At 41.0% G+C, this 23525-nt stretch overlaps 1 protein-coding gene across 4 annotated transcripts in view; it reads right to left on the bottom strand.

Annotated features, from left to right (window-relative positions):
• Nucleotides 1-3269: 3269 nt before the first annotated feature.
• Nucleotides 3270-23525, bottom strand: part of LOC148039670 (SGNH hydrolase-type esterase superfamily protein) — a 59014-nt gene continuing 38758 nt past the window's right edge. For 3 of the 4 annotated variants that reach the window (XM_087692872.1, XM_087692858.1, XM_087692867.1), the window contains one exon: nt 3270-3672. In XM_087692872.1, the coding sequence (XP_087548998.1) occupies nt 3516-3672 (157 nt within the window). In that variant the 3' untranslated portion in view covers nt 3270-3515. Of the gene's footprint in view, nt 3673-13559; nt 13888-23525 lie in introns of those variants that run through there. The other variant, XM_087692882.1, reaches the window with a different exon arrangement.

The following is a 23525-nucleotide window of genomic DNA, read 5'->3' on the forward strand; positions in this document are numbered from 1 at the left end:
AAATCAAGAATTAATGAGAAGTATCTCTTCTATGGCTTGACGAAAACTTGAATACTCTCATATGCTTGAATAAGCTTTCAAATGCTCAATGTTGATTAAATAATCTTCAATCCTTGCTCCTTGGACATTAAGAGTATTCTTGAAGCCTCGATAGCTTGAGATTGAAGCCTTGAATCCATTTGCCCCAAATCTTGACTCCATGGAAGCTCTTGAGGTTGAATATTGACCAATCTTACTCAACCCTTGCAATTTCTTCAAGAAACATTCACAAGGTTGAGTGCCAAGGCTAAAATGATAAAGAATCTTCAAAAAAATTTAGAGGAGGTAAAGCTTGGACTCAAGCTTTCATGGCTGCGATGGACTGCACTACAAGGGTTCAAGAGAGTAGAAGAAGAGAAAGGCAACACCAATCTTGATGATTTCTCAGTGAATAAGGTTGCTAATGACTGGAGCCATCACCTGGAGGAGTTTGATAACTTTATGGTAATGAACTCGAGAAGCTTGGTGAAGTGCTATCTTGTCAAGAGGAGCTAGGGTTTAAAAGATCGAAATATATCTTGGTTGAACTTGAAACCTAGAGGAAAGCTTGAGGAAAGGGAAAAGAAAACTCTCTCTTTGAAAAGTAACCAAGAATTACTACTCCTCTATTGTTGGGCATAGTTCATTAAAATGCTCTTCAAAATAGGCAAAATGTGATCCACAATATGCTATTTTAGCCATGGTTTGGCTAAATCTCCTTGAGATCTTTGTCAAAGCCCTGAGATTAGCCTCTTCTCTCAGTAGTATACATGCAAGTACATGACGTGTGGCTCCTATACCTGGTGCCTTAGATTTAATTATGAAAAATAGAAAAAATGTCTAAAAATAGGGAAAATCAAATAGATCAAGAGCCTTTGCTGTGATATCTCTTGTAAAGAATTGAGTCAAAAGAGAGAGAAAAAGGTAGCAACAATATCTCATAGTGGATCAATGCCTCTACATACACCCTTCATTGTGTTTTCCTGCCCTCCATCAACCTCAATGCATCCTATGTAGTTACCCTCCTTAATATCATAGGTAGTAAGTTGCTTTGAACCTAATGCCAACCTCACCCCTGTTACTACCCTCTAGCCACCTTCCCAACCTAGTATCAAGCTCGTTACTACTTATAGCTCACATGTTATTACATTGACCTAGCCAAGCCCACTATCCCTAGCATTTCATCAATACTAGTAAACTAGGACACATAGATAAGCTAGAAAATTGGAGATTGTCAAAAAAATGAAACCATAAGAATAAGTTAAAAGTATCCTTCACAACACGTGCATATATATGGTCTACTGGTTTAAAATTTTGCATTATATTTGTAAAATCATAGGTTTAAGTCCTTTAAAGTGTTCTCTTTAGTAATTCCTTAAGTTTTGTATTTAATTTTTTTAATATTTAAAGGAAAAGTCTTAACTTTGTCTTAAACCCCTCTCCCAAGCTTTAAAATCCCCTTTGCCAAGTTTATTTTTTTGTCCTAAACATCTCGTTCAAGCTTGCAATCTATTGTCTTTTTTGTTGACAAAAGCTTACTTTTTTTTAATTTGATAGTTCATTTAAAGAAGTCAAAACCCCTTTCAATATTTAAAATGTTTTAATGTTGTAACTATTTTGTAGAGGCATAAATCCATTTCTTAAAATCAAAAAAATTTCATGTCTTTTGTTTTTAAAAGCCTAAACCCCTTTCAAAAAATTTAGGAATAAATTAAAAACCTGAAGTAACAAAGAGAAAATTCGAAGGGGTATCTCATGAGTCTAATGCAAAATGTTTAGCCATTGGACAATATACTATGCACATATTAGAAGGGCTACTTTTAACTTATTATTCTCATGGTTTCATTTTTCTAGAAATGGTACCATTTTTCCACACTCCTAATTCACCCTTAGTGTCCTAATTTAATTTTGTGTTTTAGTTTACTCGAACAATGTATCATTTTTGCAAACTACTAAGAATGTTCCAAAAAGCATGCTTCATTTTTAGCCATCAATCCCAACTCTACATGCTATGCTTTTTAATTTGAAGTGGATCATGATATGCATGATTGTGTTTGAATGGAGTATTGATACATGCATGTATCAACTTACAATTACCATGCATGATTGTATCATGTCGTGACAATGACCTTGAGATAAATTGATCAATACAAGTTTGGAACAATTGCTTACAAGTTAGCTGAGAGGTGGTGGTTGTAAGATCCAACTATGAGACTACATCCATATACCTTTTCTTTTTACTTGGCATAAGCGATTGTGATTAAGGTGTATCACCTTGTTTCTTGCAACAACAAAGCTTCAAAGCAAAGCACCGTTGTGTGGAAAAAAAGTTGACATTCTTCAATCTTTCAAGAGGGAAGTTTATGATCCCCTACTCTAATTACTTTCATTGACTATCATTTGGTATCATATGTTCATAACGACCTCTATATATATCCATTTTCAACCTATATCCAATAATCTACAATGTGGAGGTCCAACAAGTAACAACCTATGGAAGTGCCTTCATATCATAAGTTGGTTGAGCAACAAACAACACTAAATTCACAACTCAAAAGTCTCAAAAGTTTAGCTTGCCAACCATCTCTATCCATGGTGAAATAAGCAAGGAGGTAATGCACTAGTGAGTCTAACGCATCCAGAGGGCAAGTATAACCCAAAGACCGAGCCCAAGTTGATATGTAATATGAAATATGCAATTACTACAACCAATTGGCTTCTTTCACATGTGAGATGTGTTGCCAATGGAAGATGCTCACAAAATTGCCTTCTTCCACCAACACATTCAACAGCTAAGGGCATTCATCAAGTCATCAACCGCATACTAAGGGCATTCATCAAAGGTATAAACCATATTACAGCTTTATATCAGCTAAAGAGGAAGGATTTGGGTCATGTCAAGTTCTATGCTTCGACATAGGACAGCCATCCCCACCTTGGCAAACAAATAGAGCAACGCCTCTCCAAATACTCGAGAACAGCATGTTTACTCTTTTGTCACGTTACGCCTCATACCTATATACTCTTTTGAGAGCATTGGTTAAAATCAAAAAATTATTGAACTCAGCTGAAGATGCAGTGGCCTTGAAGCTGCCGGGAGTGGCGTTCTATTGTCTAGCAGCACCTGCTTCCAGTCCTCTAGTATTACAATGAGCTGAAGTAGCAAGGTGTCTAGACTCTCTGGGGAAGAACATGATAATGAAGAGTACCCATTTTGTTCAAAATCACAATGCAGTTTAGGTGAGCAGACCTTTTTCCTCAAAAATCTTCCTTAACAATGTTTTCCATTACAATTTCATTAAGTGAAATTTGCCAGAATTAAATGAAATTTGTTTCAGTGGAAGTGAAGAACCACATGATACATAAATCAACTGCTGGCAGAGTTAACATGCAGCAGAGAAAATGTTCTCAGATGAACTTACCACTCTTTTCATAGACAAACAGCCACCAAAGACCTTGTTTAAGAACTCCATACACATTATTAGGTCTGCAAGAGGTTAGCAGAAGGATTTTGCAGGGTCCTCAGCACAGACATCAGAATGTTCAGGAAAGTCCCACTTGAGTGCATCAAATGCTAAGCCATTGTCATTTAGAACCCTAAGAAGTTTGTCAAATACTACTGCATTCCCTTCAAGGCTCAGATGCAAGCCATCACTGCCACACGAACAAAACAAAGAAAGAGCTGATGCTATCAAACAATTCCCATAATTAATGCACTTTGAACATGCTGGTACCAGCCTTAGAGAAACAGGGCAAAACATACTTCCAAGCACTAAACAAGACAGAACCAAGGCAGAATTGAGTGGGTGCCATGACCTGCTTATGGCTGCATATCAGAAAGATTTTTTAAAATTCTTGAGAAGTTAATAGTAAGACCTTTTGTCTAGTTCAAAGCTGATTGGTGAATGTCCTTAACATACTCATTTAAATTCTCCCTTAGGATACTGAGGACAAAAAATCATCTATGCTATCGAAGCAACCACTCCAGTACTCTAAACAGCCCTAGGATATTGGCTAAGAGTTTCGCACACAAACAATGCATTTCTTAATACAGGACTCCAGGCCTTTCTCCAATCACATGCCAAAATAATATCATTATGTGTCACAAGTTTCCCTGCAAAGGCTTCAGTCACGTGACGCACAACAAACATTCATAACCACTCCATTCTAACCAAAATAACACCGAAGATTGTCTCCATGCTTGATGCACATCCAACCTTCATATATGAAAGACAAGCTCAAATATATTTTTAGTCTCATAGAATGGACTTCTGGCCTTCTTGACAATGAGTCAAGCCACCACATTCTTCTTCATTAGACTAAGTCTATCTGAACTTCATTTGAGATTCAATACTACTCGATGACAACATATCATGATAATGTGAGCACATTACTCTTGAAGATGATTACTAAGCCTCCTTGAAGTATGAATCCTTTTTCATAAACTTCATGCTTGGTGGTTCCTACCGTAACCCCAAAACTGCTTTTTCATCTCCACAAGTGCGCACAAGATGAGAGGCATGTTTTTCCAACAGCTGACACACATATACAGATTCCACTGTACATATGGATAGGTCATCCTTCTAGGAAAGTTTTCACCCTCTAGTTAGCCCCTCTTTTGCCCACCAGGGGTGCATCTTTGACCATCCTTGCTTCTTACTTAAAGCGAACCATGTTATCTCACACTCTAGAAGGTAGCCTACCATGTGTCTCGATCAGCAGAACAAGGCATACATAAAAACATAAACACATCAAACAAAGGACCACTCAATATGTTCTGAACCCACTGCCCAACTGCTTGAACTGCAATCAATGCTATTTCAGATCTCTTGAGAGACACAACGATGCTTGGGAGTGCTATTTCAAATTTATGGCTCAGTGAAGGACACACCCAGCCATGTGCACTTGGAAGAAAATCTTCAAGCAGAACACCTTATATAAGTCCCCCCCCCCCCAAAAAAACAAAAAAGCAAAAAAAGAAACAAACAAACAAACAAAACAAAACTCTTCCCTCTCCCCTTCCCTCCCCAACTCTTTCCGCTCCCCTTCCCTCACTGCCTCCCTTCCTCTATGAAATAACTGCACCTAGTTCTAAACCAAGCAAACTTTGTACATCGGTTCAATTTGAGACCTTGCATACTACACAAAACTGCCCAATCACATTACATATATATAATGATATATTCATAATGAGTAATAAGATTATATCATGTCAAAACACAAAATGAGTACAAAAAGAAAAAGCAAAGAAAGAGAAGAAATTGTTGTAAGAGAAGGAACCAAATCCTTGTGTATATCAAATTGCTTTTTTGTAGTGTGTTTCAAAAGTAGTTTTGTATTTTGGCAAGCACTTTTGTGTTTTGAAAGCACTTTTGTATTTTGGAAAGCTCTTTTGTATTGATGAAAGTAATTTTTCTATTTTAGAAAGCATTTTTCTATTTTCGGAAGTATTTTCACTAGCACCTTTTTATTTTCATAGGCAATTGTCTATCTCAAAAGGATTGTTCTATTTTCTCAATATCTTTTCTAGTTTTGAAAGCATTTTTTATATTTGAAGGGCATTTTTCTATATCCAAAAGATTTTTTTTGATTCTGTAGCACTTTTCTAGTACCAATAGCACTTTTCTATTAGGAAGAAGATCAACTTGTTGAATGAGATCTAATTGGCAATGTAGAATACCCTTGAGCCTAGCGATGTCCTTGGACACCAACAAGGAATCAAAAACAAATGCACTCCGAGTGACCCAATTCTACCATTATCCCCAAAATCTCAAAAAGTGAAACAAAATCTTCATATGTGGCTGTACTAGAGTGGGATATTTTGCATTACCAAAGACCTTGTCACAAGGACACAATGCAGCCACCAACCATAGCTCTCCAAATATCAGATAGGAGGGTCAAAATCTTATTGGCTAAAGGGCAAGAAACAAATCTATGACAAGATGATTCCACACACTAGTGCAGAAAAAGTAATTGCCGTTGGAGATTCGGCGCTTTGAAAAGGTCAAGACAAGGGGAAGACCACCAATCAGCACTCTCCAAAGAAAGGCCTTGCATTTGAACAAAATCTTGTTTAGCCACTCTTCTATCACAGAAGCAAAAAAGTAGAGTGTACTTACTGAACTCAAAGATAGAGTGAAAGTACAACTTCAGTTTAGGTCATCGGTTGACCTAACCCGTCTTCCACCAACTAACTAGACTTGGGTTTATTTACTCTAGAGCCTAGTGTCACTAATTTAAGTTCCTAAGACACTAGGTGTACACACCCTACATTGACACTTCAATAAATGTCCACACCACACAAAATACATTTGGCACTTCCCAAAATTGACAATTTCTAGCACCCCCCTTGCCATGCCAATGTCATGAACTACAAGGATGATCAATCACCAAAGGATAATAAGTTTGACTTTCAAAAAGCCTTAAACTTCTCACCTGGTAATGCTTTGGTGAAAATATCTGCAACATTTTTCTATGTAGGTACAACCATCAAGCTCATCTCTCCTGGATGGCATCGCTCTCTGATATCCTAGTAATGCACCTCAATGTGCACACAGGATTCCGTGCCACTGCAATAGCACTCTGACTATCCAATGGTAAATGTGGATCAACCAACAATCTGCACAACCATACATATTCCATTGTTGCCATGAAGGTTACCCTATACTCAGTCTCACAAGATGAGGTAGCCACTGTACGTTGTTTCTTGCTTAGCCATGAAATGCATGAACAGCCCAAAAAGAAATAGTGTCCACTAGTAGACTACCTAGTGTATCACTCGCCCAATCTAAATCACTGTAAGCCTGTAAGTATAAGTCTCCCCCCCCCCCGAGAAATAATAATGTATGTGATTGAGCACCTTACAAATATCTAAAAGTTCGCTTAACAACTTGCCAATGTATGATCTGTGGCTATGCATATAGCTGCTCACCTTACATATTGCATACTGAATGTTAGAACATGTGTTGCAAAGGTAAATAAGGCAACCAAAAGCCTTGCTGTAAATTGCAACATCATGCATCTCTTCACCATCATACATAGACAGTTTTAAGCCTAGCTCCATAGGAGTGCACATAGGTTTGCAATCTTGCATACTAAACCTATGTAACAACAACTTATCCACATGCTCTGACTGTGACATGATGATACCATGCTGATTTTGGGTGAACTGAATCCCCAAATAGTAGTATAGACAGCCCATGTCTGATATAGCAAATGTATGTTTTAGTTCAGTCTTAAAATCTGCAATTTTTCCCTCTGTAGATCCAATGAGCAGCATGTCATCCACATAAAGAATGATAACCAGCAGGTTCCCCCCTTTATTCTTAATGCATAGAGTGAGAGCAGGTGGACTATTTTTGAGCCCTTTATTGGCCAAATATGCATCAATTTTTGAATACCATGCACAAGGAACTTGTTTAAGACCATAAAGAGCTTTATGCAACTTGCATAACATGTGCTCTTTCCCTTTAATGACAAACCCTAGAGGTTGGGACACATAAACATTCTCATGCAAATCCCCATTCAAAAATGATGTTTTAATATCCAACTTATGTACTTTCCAACCATAATTTGCAGCCATCGCAATCACACATCTCATCATACTCATACAGGATGTAGGAGCAAAAGTTTCCTCATGATCTATGTCTTTCTTCTAGGCATTGCCTTTTGCTACCAACTGTGCCTTGTACCTGTCAACTATACCATCAGCTTTACGTTTGAGTTTAAGAACCCACTTAGTGCCAATAGCCCTATTGCCAGGTGGTAGATCCACAAGATCCCATGTAGAGTCGGTGGCATTGGAGTCTTAACTCCTCCTACATGGCCTATATCCAATGTACATCTTGCTAAGCTTCATCCAAAGAAGTAAGTTCATCATCATCCAACAATGAGCTCATAAACACATGCTCATCACAATCATCTACTTCCATTATATCAGTCAAATGTGCCCCTCTTGCATCATGTGTTGCATGTTTGGCAGCCCTTCTAGTGCGTTGAGATAAAGGAGCATCCATTTTACTCTCCTAGAGAGTTTGTAACAGCCATCTATTGGCTACATTTACAGCAGCCCTTTCATATTGTGCATGTGGCAAACAATCATCAATACCCTATTGTTCGCGAGCATATGGTGCAACAACAACTTGTTGTATTAAGACTTTCATGCCATTTACAGCATGCACAGACTCCAAAGAAAGTGGCAAAAGACCCTCAAAGATATCACCAATGTCATAGGAGGTTGGCATTTGAAACTGGTCATATGAAAATGCAACATTTTCACCAAATATGACATCCCTACTGACAAAGACTTTCTTTGTGTGGAGGTCATACAAGCAATAGCCCTTGCTCTCCAAAATGTAACCAATAAATATGTATTTTACAACCTTGTCATCAAGCTTCCCACGAAGCTCTTTCAAAACATGCACATAGGCTATGCAACCAAACACCTAAAAGTAATCAACTTTGGGTTTCTTGCCATGCCAAGCTTCAAACGGTATGATCATTTTCAATGCCAAAGTGCATGCACGATTCAACACATGATTTGCACACTGAAGGCCTTCTAGCCAAAATTTATGAGGCAGCCCCTTGCCCTTCAACATACAATGAGTCATTTCCATTAGAGTGTGATTCTTCCTTTCAACAACACCATTTTGATGAGGGGTTGTCCTAACAATGGCTTAATACGTAATGCCATGATCAAGCAAATATGTCTCAAAAGTACGAGACATGTACTCCCTCCCTCTATCCGTGTGAAGTGTCTACACTCCAATTTCAACCTCAAGCCTTGCAACAAGGTGTTAAAAATGCATGAATACATCAGATTTTGCCTTCAACCATACACACATGTATACTGAGAGTAGTAATCAATAAATGTAACAAAGTAAAGATCACCTCCAAGTGCACATGTCCGCATTGGACCACAAACATCAGAGTGAATAAGCTGTATTTTTTGAACAACACCATTGCACCATCATTTTTAAAGAAAAACATGTACATCTTGCCCAAATTACATCCCTCACATGCGTGAGGAGGTGACTAGAGGTAATGCATCTACCATATGACACCTCTAAAGGATCATCAAACTCACAAGCTCATATATCCATAGCAGGCATGCCATAGCTTTACATTCTACATAGCGGGCAAAAGAGTAGTAACCATCAAAGCATCATGAGATTGTCTATCATATATATGTAACAAGAATAGACCCTTATACAAGGTACCGGACAGCCTAAGTGCATAATCCATCTCTTGTCTCTAACAATGCATTTATCATCTTTAAAGATGACCTGAAAGCCATGCTTATTAAAAGCAAAGATAGACAACAAGTTCTTTGTAATGCTAGGCACAAACAAGACATCTAAAAGCATCAAATTAGAACCATCTGCAGCAATAATAGTGATTATATCAATGCCACATACATCATAACTGTTAATGTTCACACAAGTAACATGCCTCCCAGCAAGGGCTGAATACAAAGAGGTAAACAAACTCTTCCTGGAAGTGATATGCTTTGATGCTCCACCATCAATATAACATGTTTGTTGATTTCAGCAGCAATAAATGCTGAATCAGCCATTAAAGAATCGTAATTGCATGTGAAAAATGCATAATCCTCCACAAAGTTGACTGAAGCATCACCATTTGTAGATTTGTTGGCTGATGTCTCTTGGACACTCAAACCGGAGTCCTTCTCTTTGGCCAATCTCTTTATGCATTCATCAATATTGTGACCGGGCTGCTTGCAATAATAGCATTCCCCCTTCTTTTTAGACTTTTCTGAGTCTTGGACAACCTTATTTGATGGCTGTCCAGCATCACCCTTTTGCCTATTTTTTGCATTTTACCTGTCTTTATTTACCTTTGCCTTTGAACTTGAAAAGCATAGCCACGTCACTTGAACACAATGCAACATTCTTTCAAGTCAATTCCTCTTGCAATAAGAGGCCTTCCACTCCACAAATGTAAGGAGCTATTGTACTCCCTCAAAGACAACATCAAGAGGTGTAGAAACCGAGATATGACTCTAGAAGAGAGTTCAGTGTGATATTCATCAATTCAACATCCTGAATGACCTCATCAACCTTAAGCATCTACTCACGCAAATCTTGTATGTAAGTAACATGACCTGTCTCATGCTATCATCCTCATCCATGTTCACATTGGCCAACTCTCTACGAAGATGCAATATCCTAGTCTCATTGCGGGCTACAAGCATACGGTCAAGTATGTCCCACGCCGATTTGGAGGTCTTACAAGACCAAATGTGTGAAATAATTTCCCTTTTCACTGACAAGGCAATCAAAGAAAGTGTTTGTTTCAACTGCTGAGCAAAAGTGCTCAATTTGTCGATGTCTCTTGACTCAACTACCTTTGTTGGGCCCGTTCAGCCTTATCAACCAGTTCAACCACCAAGCCGCCACTACCTCTCTCTCCATTGCCTAGCTCTCTTGCTCCACCAAACAATGTCCAACGCAACATCGTCCTAGTCGAGCACAATGCCAACTCTGTCAGTTGTACCAACACTTCTGTCCACTCTAGTGACCACCAGACCTAAGTCTCTACCCTTCGACACCTGTTGATTGCTGTAGTCTTCCATTTCAGCACCTAGCCGTGTTGTATCCGTCGACATTGCCCGTCTTCCGTTTGCAACACTAGCTAGGCATGCCAATTACTGCCGCCACCAAACCTACACTCGTTGAGCACTTGGTCCTCGCCTGCTTCTCGCGCCGCCACCACCTTAGTAAACCAACATCACTCCCATCGTCGCCAACGTCTACTATGCCTCCTATAGGTGTGCCACTTGCTCCCAGCCACCACCCCCGTCTTCTCCTAGTCATGCTGTCACCACCACTCCTTGGTCACCGCCACCATCGTTGCTTGTAGCTTGTGCTGCTGCCTACTTCGTTGAAGATGTTAAGCTCCGTGCATAGATCTTGAGGCACTCCCAAATTGGGAGTTTTGCTCGATTTCCTTCCCAATGCGCGAATCGACGTCCGACAACTTGACATTGCACAATTTCTATCCAATTTGCATAAGAAATTTTAGGCTTTTTGGCCTAGAGCCTTTGGCACACATCAAGAGGCAAATTCTAGCTGTTGTTCACTATTGGCATGCATCTTGAGGTGACATTTCTGCAAAAATTCAAGGTGTAAGTATAAAATTCTTCAATTTCTTCGAAATTTCAAGAAGAATTTTGGGGCTTTTGCTCGGCATGCACTCCAAGGCAAGAAACAAGTGGTACAGCAATATTTAATTGTTGCTACAATCAAATTAAGCATAAATTTTTGGAAAAATTCAATAAATTTTTTGTGAGAATCAGCATTATGATACTGTAATTTGTACTTCTGTGGGCACGTATTTTGAGGCACATATGGTACAGCAGTGCATTGCTGTGATTTCCTAACTGAGTACTGATTTGGGTGACTTTGTACACACTTTGGCATATGTGTGACAGTTTGGTATTTGTTTCTAAATTCCATGGGGATTTTTGGTACTCTGAGGAGTATAAATCATACTTCAGCACTGAAGTATTTGGCTGCAATTTTTTGTCCATTACTGACAGCATGGCACATTAGGGGAATACAACATTCTTGGTGTCCTCATTTAGGAGGAAATTTTTGATGGCACGAACTACCCGTTATGGAGTTTTATGGTCCGCAACCCTGAGTTCTAGAGGGGCACTCATCACCATTAGTGACAATTTTTACATACCAATTCATTGAGTGGGGACCATTTCCCTATTGCCAAGTCGGTGGATGACATTCTTTAGTCAAAGTTCTTTATGTATCAAATTTGGGTTTTAACCTACTGTCTGTTGATAGTCTTACACAGCTAGGTACTTGCATTGTGTCCACACAAGATGTAGTGACTATGGAGAATGCATCTACGGGAGAAGTACATGGAAGGGTGGACTTTATACGCTCACAATCCTTGCTGCAAGGAGTTCCTGTGAGCTAGGATTACTTTGGCGTACCCGATATATTAGGTTAGGGTTTAACAGCATGTGCACACCATACACACACCCACTCATAGTGAACAAGTGAATAGCAAGAGAGAAGAGAGTACTAGAATGTCACATCTACTATGTGAATATCATATGAAAGTACAATCTCGAAGGTACTAAGTACCACACCCACTAACAGGTGCAATCCCTAAGTTACTAAGTACCACACCCCACTGATAGGTGTTCATAAGAGGAAAAACCCCTTCTCTAGCTAGAAGCTAAAAAGTACTCGTCTGATAAGAGAGCATTCACACTAAACTTAGGCGAAACATGCTAAGTGTAACAAACTCCCCTCGATTGAATGATGTGAATGTATACATGGAATAGACAAATCAATCCCCAAATGATATCAAGCCTAGAGCCTTACAAAAGGCTTCAAACTTCTCTCTAGAGAGAGCATTCGTAAACACATGTGCCAAGTTGTCTTGTATAGGAACATAAACCAAGTTAATCTCCCCTACATGGAGCCTCTCTCCGACATAATGATAATGCACCTCAATGTGATTAGTGCAAGCATGAGAAGCTGGATTCCTAGCAACTGCCATAACACTCTAACTGTCAATATAGATAAGAGTGGGTAACTATTGTCCCACACTAAGATCGATCAAAAGGCGTTCAAGCCATACACATTCCAATGTCATTGTAAATCATAGCAGCTAAGAAACGCGTTTCTTTGAATTTGAAACTCATGAAACGTTTCTTAAAGTACGAAAAGTTTGTGAGAGTAAAAAACGTGGGCATTTTTTTTTTCCCGTGAGTTGAAACCCAAAACATGGTTTTTTTGACAAAAACTATTGGGCAATGTTAAACATGATGATGATGATGTGTATGTAATGACTCGTGAGGGCTCAAGATTTTGGACGAGAGACTGATTAGATAGGCTATTTACATGTTAATTTCAATTTTCTTTGTATGATATCTATGAATCATAATGTGGAGTTCTAAACCATAGTATAGCTTGTCCAAAGACTAACTTTGGTATAAGTCACAAGTCAATAATGGATCATGGATATGTAACATATTATTCTCAATTGACTTTATTATCACTCAAGCTCAATTGTCATTCTTTGTTTAAGAGAGAGTTCCACAGAGGTTTAGAACCTCTTTTCCTAGTCAAAACTATTAAAAGTCCCTATATAAAAAAACCCACGTTTCTTATTTTACCCCCTCTTGAAAGAAACTTACGGAACACATTTCTGACATTTCGTTTCTAAATGTTTCTGACGTTTCTAGCTGCTATGCTGTAAATGTTGCCCTACATTTAGCTTCACAACTAGATGTGGCCACTGTAGACTGCTTCTTGTATGACCAAGAAATACATGAATCACCAAGCATGAAATAATTACCACTGGTTGACACTCTCATGTCAAAACAACCAGCCCAATCATAGTCTCTAGATGCATGCAAGCAAAGAGAAGTGCCTTTAGGATAAAAAAGGCTTAATGTCTAAGTGCCTTTGAGATGGTGAAAAACACATTTTACTACTTACCAATGTGTAGTACCAAGGTTGTGCATAACACGTGCCAATTGAGAGATCCTAAACTGAATTTTCATCCATGTATTACACAAATACAATAAACAACCACTAGCCTACTAATAAGGAGAAGCATCAAATGGTTCTTTTGCATCCCCAAGTTTAAACAAGTATCCTATCTCAACGGAAGTAGAGATAGGCTTCCATAAAAATACTCAAGAAGCTGCCCAATATACTTAAGACCGTTGCAAAATAATCCCCCCCTCAACTTCAATAAACTGTATGCCAAGAAAGTGTTAAAAGTGGCCAAGATCTATCACATCAAAAGCATGCTGCAATTCAGCTTTTAAGGCTGAAATCTGTGTCTCATGCGGTCCAATCAATAGCATGTCATCTACATAAAGAATGAAAATCAAAAGGTTATTCTCATTTTTGAAGACATAAAGTGTGCTTTCAATGTGTGAATTACTGAAGCCAAGAACAATCAAGTATGCATGTATCTTTTCATACCATGCCCTAGGTGCCTATTTCAAACCATAGAGAACCTTATGCAAATGGCACACCTTGCTTTCTAGCCCTTTCTGAACAAAGCCAAGAGATTGTGTGAAATAAACCTCCTCATGAAGATCATCATTCAAAAAAGCAGTCTTCACATCCAACTGATGCGCATGCCAATCATAATGAGCAGCCACAGCAATGACACTATGAATGGTAGTCATACATGAAGTGGGTGCAAACGTCTCATCATAGTCAATCCCATGTTGCTGGGCATACCCTTTGGCAACAAGACGTGCCTTGTAGCAATCAATCCTACCATTAGATCTACATTTTAATTTGAAAAACCCACTATGTACCTATAGCACAATTGCCAAAAAATAGAGTCCATTTCTGATTGCATAGTTGCCATCCAATGTTCATTATGTAAAGCATTATGTAAAGAAACAAGTTCCTCATTGCATGCAGTAGCTATGAGTGCTCAGTGCCTACACAACCAAGTTACCCTATGCATGGCAAGTGGCTACTCTAGTCCTAACAAGAAGTGGAACAGACTGTTTGCTGTCCCATAATGTATCTAACAACCATCTAGGGACTATTGTAGCTTCTCGAATAGCAATCCTCTCATCACCCACTTCATAATCAGCAAAGCTTGTCATCACACACTTCATAATCATCAATGGGCTGAAAATCAGGTTGATGTTCAGTATCTGTTTGCTGCTGATTTTGCTGCTATAAACCCTCAATAGGTTGCTGAAATTGACCAAAATCAGGTGCACTTTGCTGAAATAATGGCAACAAGGTACTAATTGTCAAACATGTCCATAGGCCCCACGTTGGGTTCATTTTTGCAGTCCATGAAGGATTGACCAGCATGTTCAGCAAACGCAGAATACCACATCTCCACCAACAAAAATCTTGTTGGTGGAGGGTTGGTACAAGCAATGCCCTTTAATTTCTGCACTATAACCAATAAAAATGAATTTAACCTTGTCTTGCAATTTATGCCTTCCTGGTTGTGACACCAAAGCATATCCCAAACAACCAAAGACACGAATATGTGACACCACTCGTTTCTGGACATTCCAAGCCTCCTAAAGTGTATATTCAACCAATGCTTTAGTGGGGCTATGATTCAACGCATACATTGCACACATAATAGCATCAAGCCAAAACTTGTGCAGCAACGTGCCATTTCCATTGAAGTGTGATTTTTTCTTTCAACCACATCCTTTTGTTAAGGTGTGTAAGGCATAGTACACTGATGTGGAGCATTTCAGCCAAAAAATAGTAAAACTCTCATGACATGTATCCCCCCCTCAATTAGTTACGTAGTGTAATTAGCTTGCATCCACTGCCATTGTCAGCCAAGGCCAAGAAGGTTTTAAAGCATGCAAACACTTCTAATTTGTGCCTTAAATCGTATGCCAACTATGTTAGATATGATCAATGCCCCACCCTCATTAGGTGCTACCAATGATCCATGGTGCTCAAAGTTGTAAGGCCCCCATTATGAGGAGAAGCCAAATGTGAGCCCGGACATTGGTTGAGTCCTGACTTGTATATCAGATGAGGTCTATGTGACCGGATGGCAAAAAGGTGATTGTTGTGGGTCTAATCTTTGGGTTAGACGGAGTGGTTAAGCTGGTAGCAACTCGAGGCACATTGCATTGAGTTGCGTGGTAAGGGAGTTAAAAGGGGCCCCTATTGTGGGGTCCGGGGGCCGCGGAAGCGGCCCCTGGCTGGGGGGTCCCAGGGGGGCCAGCGGCCCCCCTGGCGGGGGTCCGGGGGCAGCGCCCCCGGCCCGATGGTAAAGGGAATATTCCCTGGAATATTCCCTGGCCGACTAGTGGAGGCTCATATGGTAGGTCGGTCAGCAGGCCGACCTAACGACCTTCGCGGGCTATAAAAGCTAAACCCCTTCGCAGCCATCTCACACTCATCTTTCACCCAGTCAGAGTTGTTGTTCCAGCTAGCCTTAAGCTCTTCACCTATCTTCTGTCTAGATCGCCATCTAAGCTTCACTCAGTGGAAGCGCACGGGTGGACAGAGCCATCTTTGTATCAGTTGTTTGAAGTTAAAGAATTTACTGATTCTCCTCTTATCTGTTGTGTACTCTCTATCTCTTTCTCAGATTCTGTTCGCTGCGCCGTGTAATATTTTACATGGTATCAGAGCCCAGGGGGCTCTAGAGATCGGAGAGCGTGCAAGAGGCAAAGGCTTCAACAGCAAAGAGAAACGATGTCGACTCCGGGAAGCAGTTCTGGCGCATCAGGAAGCGGTGCAGGAGGTGGTGCTGCTGTACCGGCTATTCAAACACTGAGGATTCGTCCACCAACCTTCAGCGAAGGCAAGTTAGATGGTACAAACTACACCTTGTGGAAGTTCAAAATTACAACTATCCTTGATTCTTATGAGCTTCTGGAGACTGTGCTGGGGACTGACGCAGAACCACAGCCTACCCCCGACCCATCAAATCCTAGTGTGATGATTCCTCCGAATGCAGATCTTCTACGAGCTTGGAAACGAAGGAATGCAGATGCATTGTGTGCCTTAGTTACAAGCTGTTCTGACAGTGTTTTGACTCTGATTCAGCATACAACCAAAGCGTCAGAGGCTTGGAATGTACTAAGGAGTCAGTATGAAACACGAAACCAAACAAGGATTCAAAACTTGGAGAATCAACTAGCAGCGGAGAAGTTTGCTGAAGGAGAGACGGTTGAAGCATTCATCACTCGGATTAAGAATCTGCGCGACCAGATGGCTGGCGCTGGGATACAAAAGACTAGCGAAGAGCTAGCTCGGAGGTGTCTTCGAATTTGTCCACAAAAGTTTGATGGACTAGTAACTGCCCTTAATACTCAGGTGAGACCTCAAGCTTTGACTTTTGAGGAGTTTTGTGCATTATTAATGGAGGAGGAGTTGAGGCTGAAAGCCCGAGAAGGAAGCAACAATGGAGATGCTGCATTCTCTGCCAATGCAAAAGGCAAAGGTGTTTCCTCCACCAAAAATGATGGTGACAAAAAGAAAAAGGGCGGCAAGAAAAAGTTTCAAGGAGAGTGCTTCTACTGTAAGAAGAAAGGACATGCAATTGCAGATTGTCGTGTCAAGAAGGCAGATGAAAAGAATGGTACCCTTAAAACTAAAGGGAAAGAGACAGCCAATACGGCTGAAGCAGAGTTGGAATTATTCATGGCGACCATTGAGGAAGTGTGCTCCTCGGCGCAAGAAGAATCTACCACTGACTCTTGGGTGTTGGATAGTGGGGCCTCCCGTCACATGACCAACAAGAAAGGTCTATACAGTTCTATGCAGCCTCTACAAGAATCCATCACTGTGACGGTTGGAAATGATGCTAAATGCCCTGCTGCGGGCACAGGTACTATTTCTTTTGTTGCTGCAAATGGTGAAGTAAAAAAGCTTTCAAATGTGTTGTATGTTCCCGAAATCAGGAGAAATCTCTTATCAGTTGCTGCCATAACTGATCTTGGTCATGAAGTGAGGTTCAAGAAGACAGGTGCAGAAATTATTGATAGTGCTGGCACAATTGTTGGCAAAGGAGAAAGAAGGAACAACCTGTATGAGCTAAGTGCTCTTACAGCCACCGCTGGAGTGGGCACAAGTAAGCTTTGGCATGAAAGGTTTGGACACATCGGATTTGCAGTATTGAAGGAGATGCAAAAGCAAGGTATGGTTGCTCACCTACCTACAATAACTGAATTGAAGGAACCATGTGAAGCTTGTATGATGGGCAAGCAACAGAGAAAGGCATTTCCACAAGAAAGCAAGAATAGAGCACATGCTCCTCTAGAGTTGGTGCATGCTGACTTGTGTGGTAAGATGCCTACACAGGCCTTGGGAGGATCTTCTTATTTTATGTTGATTGTCGATGACTACAGTAGGAAGATGTGGGTGTACTTCCTTCGTGATAAGGCTCAAGCTTTTGGTAAGTTTAAAGAATGGCTAATACTTGTTGAGAATGAAACAGGGAAAAATGTGAAGAAATTTAGAACAGATGGTGGTGGTGAGTTCAACTCAAAGGAGTTTGAAGGCTTTTGCAAGAGCAAAGGGATCAAGCGTCAATTGACGACGCCTCACACACCTCAGCAGAATGGTGTTGTGGAACGCAGGAATCGTACCATTGTGGAGATGGCAAGATGCATGCTAAAGGGCAAGGGATTGCCTAACCATTTTTGGGCTGAAGCTGTTAATACTGCAGTCTACATTCTAAATCGGAGCTACACAAAGGCTCTCAAGGGAAAAACACCTCATGAGGCTTACACTGGTAAGAAACCATCTGTTTCACATTTCAGAATTTTTGGATGTGAATGTTATGCACATGTTCCAGATGAGAAGAGAAACAAGTTACAACCAAAAAGCAGAAAATGTATCTTCTTGGGTTATAGTGATGAGCAGAAGGCTTACAAGTTATATGACCAAGAGGCAAAGAAGATCATCGCGAGCCGTGATGTGGTGTTCAAGGAGGAGCCGCATATAGTGGAGGAGGAGAAGGCAAGGTCTTCCACTTTATCATCAAGCGAAGAAGTAGTCCACTATGAACCTGTCCCGAGAGCTATCCCTATCCTTAAGGAGGAGGAAGCATCATCTTCAGATGATGAGGAAAAAGTTCACCAACCTGACATCACCCCACCGGAAAAGCCATTGCCGCGCTGGGTGAAGCAGCTCTATGACCACAATAATCCTATGCCTGCATCTGTTGAGGAGAAGGCAGACGGACCAAGGAGGTCTCAGAGAATAGAGGAGCAAAGGAGGGCTTCTGCTCACATAGTCAACATGGCCTTGATGGTTGAGATTATGAGAGAAGTAAAGGAGCCAACTGACTTAGAAGAAGCACTTGCAGATCCATCATGGAAGGCTGCTATGCAAGCGGAGTATGACAGCATAATGAAGAATGACACTTGGGAGCTAGTGGATCGGCCAGCAAAGCGGAAGATTATTGGCACCAAGTGGATCTGGAAGGTAAAGTACAAGGCTGATGGTACCTTAGAAAAGTACAAAGCTAGACTGGTTGCCCAAGGATTTTCACAAGTTGAAGGGTTTGATTTTCAAGAGTCATTTGCCCCAACTGCCAGAATGACCACTATTCGCACGGTACTTGCAGTGGCTGCCCACAAGAAGTGGCCAGTGTACCAAATGGATGTTAAGTCAGCGTTCTTAAATGGTGACCTCAAGGAGGAGGTGTACGTGGCTCAGCCACCAGGGTTTGAGGCCCCCCATTCTGAGAACAAAGTGTGTAAACTGAAGAAGGCATTGTATGGGCTGAAACAAGCCCCCAGAGCATGGTACCAGCGGATAGATAGGTTCTTTTTAAACCTAAACTTCAAAAGATGTGCCTCAGATGCTAACTTGTATGTTTACAGGGATGGTAAAAAGTCTGTAGTGATTGTCCTATATGTGGACGACCTTCTTATTACAGGTGACTATGAAGATATGATCAACCAAACTCGAAAGGCTTTGAGTTTTGAGTTTGAAATGACAGACTTGGGCTTGCTGCACTATTGTTTGGGGATTGAAGTCTGGCAAGAGCCAGGAAAGATCTTCATCTCTCAGAAGAAGTATGCATGGGAGATCTTGAAGGCATTTGGCATGACCGAGTGCAAGGAGATAGCTACACCTATGGAGGTGAATGTAAAGTTATCCGTTGAGGATACATCAGCACTAGCAGACATTGGGAGGTATAGGAGGTTGGTCGGCAGTCTAATCTACTTGTGTAACACCAGACCAGATATCAGTTTTGCTGTTGGTGTTTTGAGCAGGTTCTCAAACAAACCTCATGAGAGTCATTGGAAGGCTGGGATGCGGGTGCTCAGATACTTGAAGAAAACTCTTGACTATGGTATCACATACAGTTTCGGAACTTCTCTTGTGGGGAACTGTGACTCAGATTGGGCAGGAGACATTGATTCCAGGAAGTCAGTTTCTGGTTATTGTTTCTCTTTGGGTTCAGGAATTTTCTCTTGGATTAGTAAGAAGCAACCAACAGTGGCATTGTCTTCTACCGAAGCAGAGTACAAGGCAGCTTGTTTTGCTGCATGTGAGGCCGTATGGTTGAGAAGGATTCTATGGCATATGGGAGTGCAGGATGAAGAACCAACTGTGCTGAGATGTGACAATCAGAGTTGCATCGCCATTGCCAAAAATCCAGTGTTTCATGCACGCACCAAACATATAGAGATCCAGTATCACTATGTGCGTGATTTGATGGAGGATGGGATAGTGGAATTGGTCTACTGTCCAACAGAGGAGAATGGAGCAGATATCTTCACCAAAGCACTTACGAAGGATCTGCTTCAAGTTCATCTTCAGAGACTCGGCATTGGGCCGAGGAGATAGTTCACCTATGGGTGGACATTGAGGGGGGGTGTTAGATATGATCAATGCCCCACCCTCATTAGGTGCTACCAATGATCCATGGTGCTCAAAGTTGTAAGGCCCCCATTATGAGGAGAAGCCAAATGTGAGCCCGGACATTGGTTGAGTCCTGACTTGTATATCAGATGAGGTCTATGTGACCGGATGGCAAAAAGGTGATTGTTGTGGGTCTAATCTTTGGGTTAGACGGAGTGGTTAAGCTGGTAGCAACTCGAGGCACATTGCATTGAGTTGCGTGGTAAGGGAGTTAAAAGGGGCCCCTATTGTGGGGTCCGGGGGCCGCGGAAGCGGCCCCTGGCTGGGGGGTCCCAGGGGGGCCAGCGGCCCCCCTGGCGGGGGTCCGGGGGCAGCGCCCCCGGCCCGATGGTAAAGGGAATATTCCCTGGAATATTCCCTGGCCGACTAGTGGAGGCTCATATGGTAGGTCGGTCAGCAGGCCGACCTAACGACCTTCGCGGGCTATAAAAGCTAAACCCCTTCGCAGCCATCTCACACTCATCTTTCACCCAGTCAGAGTTGTTGTTCCAGCTAGCCTTAAGCTCTTCACCTATCTTCTGTCTAGATCGCCATCTAAGCTTCACTCAGTGGAAGCGCACGGGTGGACAGAGCCATCTTTGTATCAGTTGTTTGAAGTTAAAGAATTTACTGATTCTCCTCTTATCTGTTGTGTACTCTCTATCTCTTTCTCAGATTCTGTTCGCTGCGCCGTGTAATATTTTACAAACTAATGATGAGCCATGTCATCGATGAAGGTAACAAAGTACAAGAATCCTTCGATGGATTTGACACGCATGGGTCCACAAATATCACTATGCATAAGTTGTAATTTCTTATCAGCATGCATAAATCCACCTTTCGGAAACAAAGCACGATACATTCTGCCAAGTACACAATTGTCAACGAAGGGAGATCAAGCACTATATTTTTGCTTTTTAGGTGAAGCAAACTACCATAATTAAGATGATCAAACTGAGCATGCCATAACTCATTGTCATCCACAATGGTGGCATCAACCTATAAAGCATCCTCTGATGCTCTCCTCTCATATAAATCAAGCCGATAGAGTCCATTGCACAATGTACCGGTAACAATGAGAGCATTCCCATCACTACAATCATAGACATCGCATCGACCAATGTGGAATTTAACCACAAAACAGCACACGTAATGGCTGAAACTCAAAGCAAATTTTTCTTTATGCCTAGCACACACAAGACCTTTTCAAGCATGATGGTTTTCCCATCTACTGCAATTGCATACGAAGCATTGTTTGCACATACAACAGTTCCTCCCATTTGTATACTTGCATATGATACAAACAAGTCACGAAAGGGTATTATGTGCTTGGAAGTTCTATTGTCAAAATACCATGTGCTGCAATTTTCAGCCACTAAAAGGCCATGTTCATGTGAAGAAGGATCGTACGAACAAGGCATAACAAAAGCGTAAGGCTGCTGACCAATGTCCAAGCTTGCTAAATGTACAGTTTGCATCCTTCGTATTTGCCAAATTTTCAATAACACTCATGCCTGATTATTTCCTCTTTTCACTTGCCATCCTCTTTTTGCATTCTTCAATAACATGCCCTTTTTTTCTGCAAGAATTGCATCTCTTTTTCTTAGCACGGTCATCCTGTCATCCTTGGTGCTGGAGGAGTCCGTGGAAGAAGCTAGCTTGCCTTTACCCTTTGAGTTTGAGGGCTACCATGATTTGCCTTTGTTTCTATAGCTAGCTGCAAATGCTTGATTGCCCATACTTATGTTAGAGCAATTTACCCTTGATTGCTTTCCTTGCAATAGCAATGATACCAATACATCAAATGTATATGCATTGGCATCTCCTTTTGCAAGTAAGTGAAGTATAGTAGCAAAGCTCAGATAGGTATCAAGTAGACCAACCAAGACTGTAGATACAAGAGAGGCATCAAGAATTACTTCATCAATATTAGCAAGCTGCTCCATGATGTCCTTGACACATGTAATGTATGCATCCACAAAATCGCCCTCTATCATGTACTCCATCTCAAGCTATTTATGCAAATAGGCTACACAAGCCTCATTGCGCACCTAATACAACGAAGCAAGCTTATCCCAAGCATCCTTGGCCATTGTGTAAGGTCAAATATACAGGATAGCCTATCTCTTGCACAAGAGTGCAATCAAAGCATGAGCTTGGGCATCATGCCCATCCCACCTCAATAGATTTGTTGTGGGAGATACAAGAGGAGTTGGAGCAGAAGATCCATTGGTGACAATGGATGTGATAGAAGAACTTGTAGCATTCTGTGTAGCTCGGCCTACAAGCCTAACCTCTGAACCACATACATAACCCCACAATTGCTTGGCAACAAAAATATGCTTCATCATGTATGCCCACATGGAATAATTAGTGCCATCCAATTTGTCATAAGTCCCCAAACATATTAAGCAAATCATTTTGTCTTGCCACTGCTTCTTGCAAATTTTTGGTTTTTGTAACCAACTGTGGTCCACAGTGTAAATGCTGGGGCGATACAAAAATAAAGCAAAGAAAAGGCCAAAAACTTACAATGTTTCACAAATTTGATGATAGCGATGAAGAATTTGCAGCTAAAACGGCTTTTGGTTGCACAAATGTCGATGTAGAAGGTGTAATTGGCCCAATGTTGATGGATCTAGGAGAATTTCACAAAAGCCCTAAATTTACATGCTAATATTTTATGAAATTTCACCTCGAATGTGAAAAGCCCCAAATTTTTAGAGCAAAATCCAACAATTTTTTTAGCACTAAATGCAAAATCTCCGAAATTTTGGTGAGACTTCGGGTTTTAGACAAACGGCCCAAAATTTTTGAAGAATTTTGGTGAAAATTGTGCTTCCCGCAAAATCCCCAAAATTTTGTACCTGGACGGGAGCCATAGGCGAACAAGCATCAATGGAGATGAAGTAATTGAAGATTAAGATGTGAAATTGATAAAAAATATGTCTATCAAAATCATTGATTTAAAAAATCAGCACATGCAAGTCAACCGGCAGGGAGGCAACGTGGCAAGAAACTTATGTCGACACTTTGAACAAACTGTCGACACGACAACTACGTGACGTGGACAAGCTGTGCTTGATGAGATAGAGTTACCTGCTGAATTCGACATGGCAAAAAAGGAAT

Source organism: Lygodium microphyllum, chromosome 2, assembly GCF_053477565.2.
Source record: "Lygodium microphyllum isolate KBCC chromosome 2, Lygodium_microphyllum_v1.1.10, whole genome shotgun sequence".
Taxonomy (NCBI): Eukaryota; Viridiplantae; Streptophyta; class Polypodiopsida; order Schizaeales; family Lygodiaceae; genus Lygodium; species Lygodium microphyllum.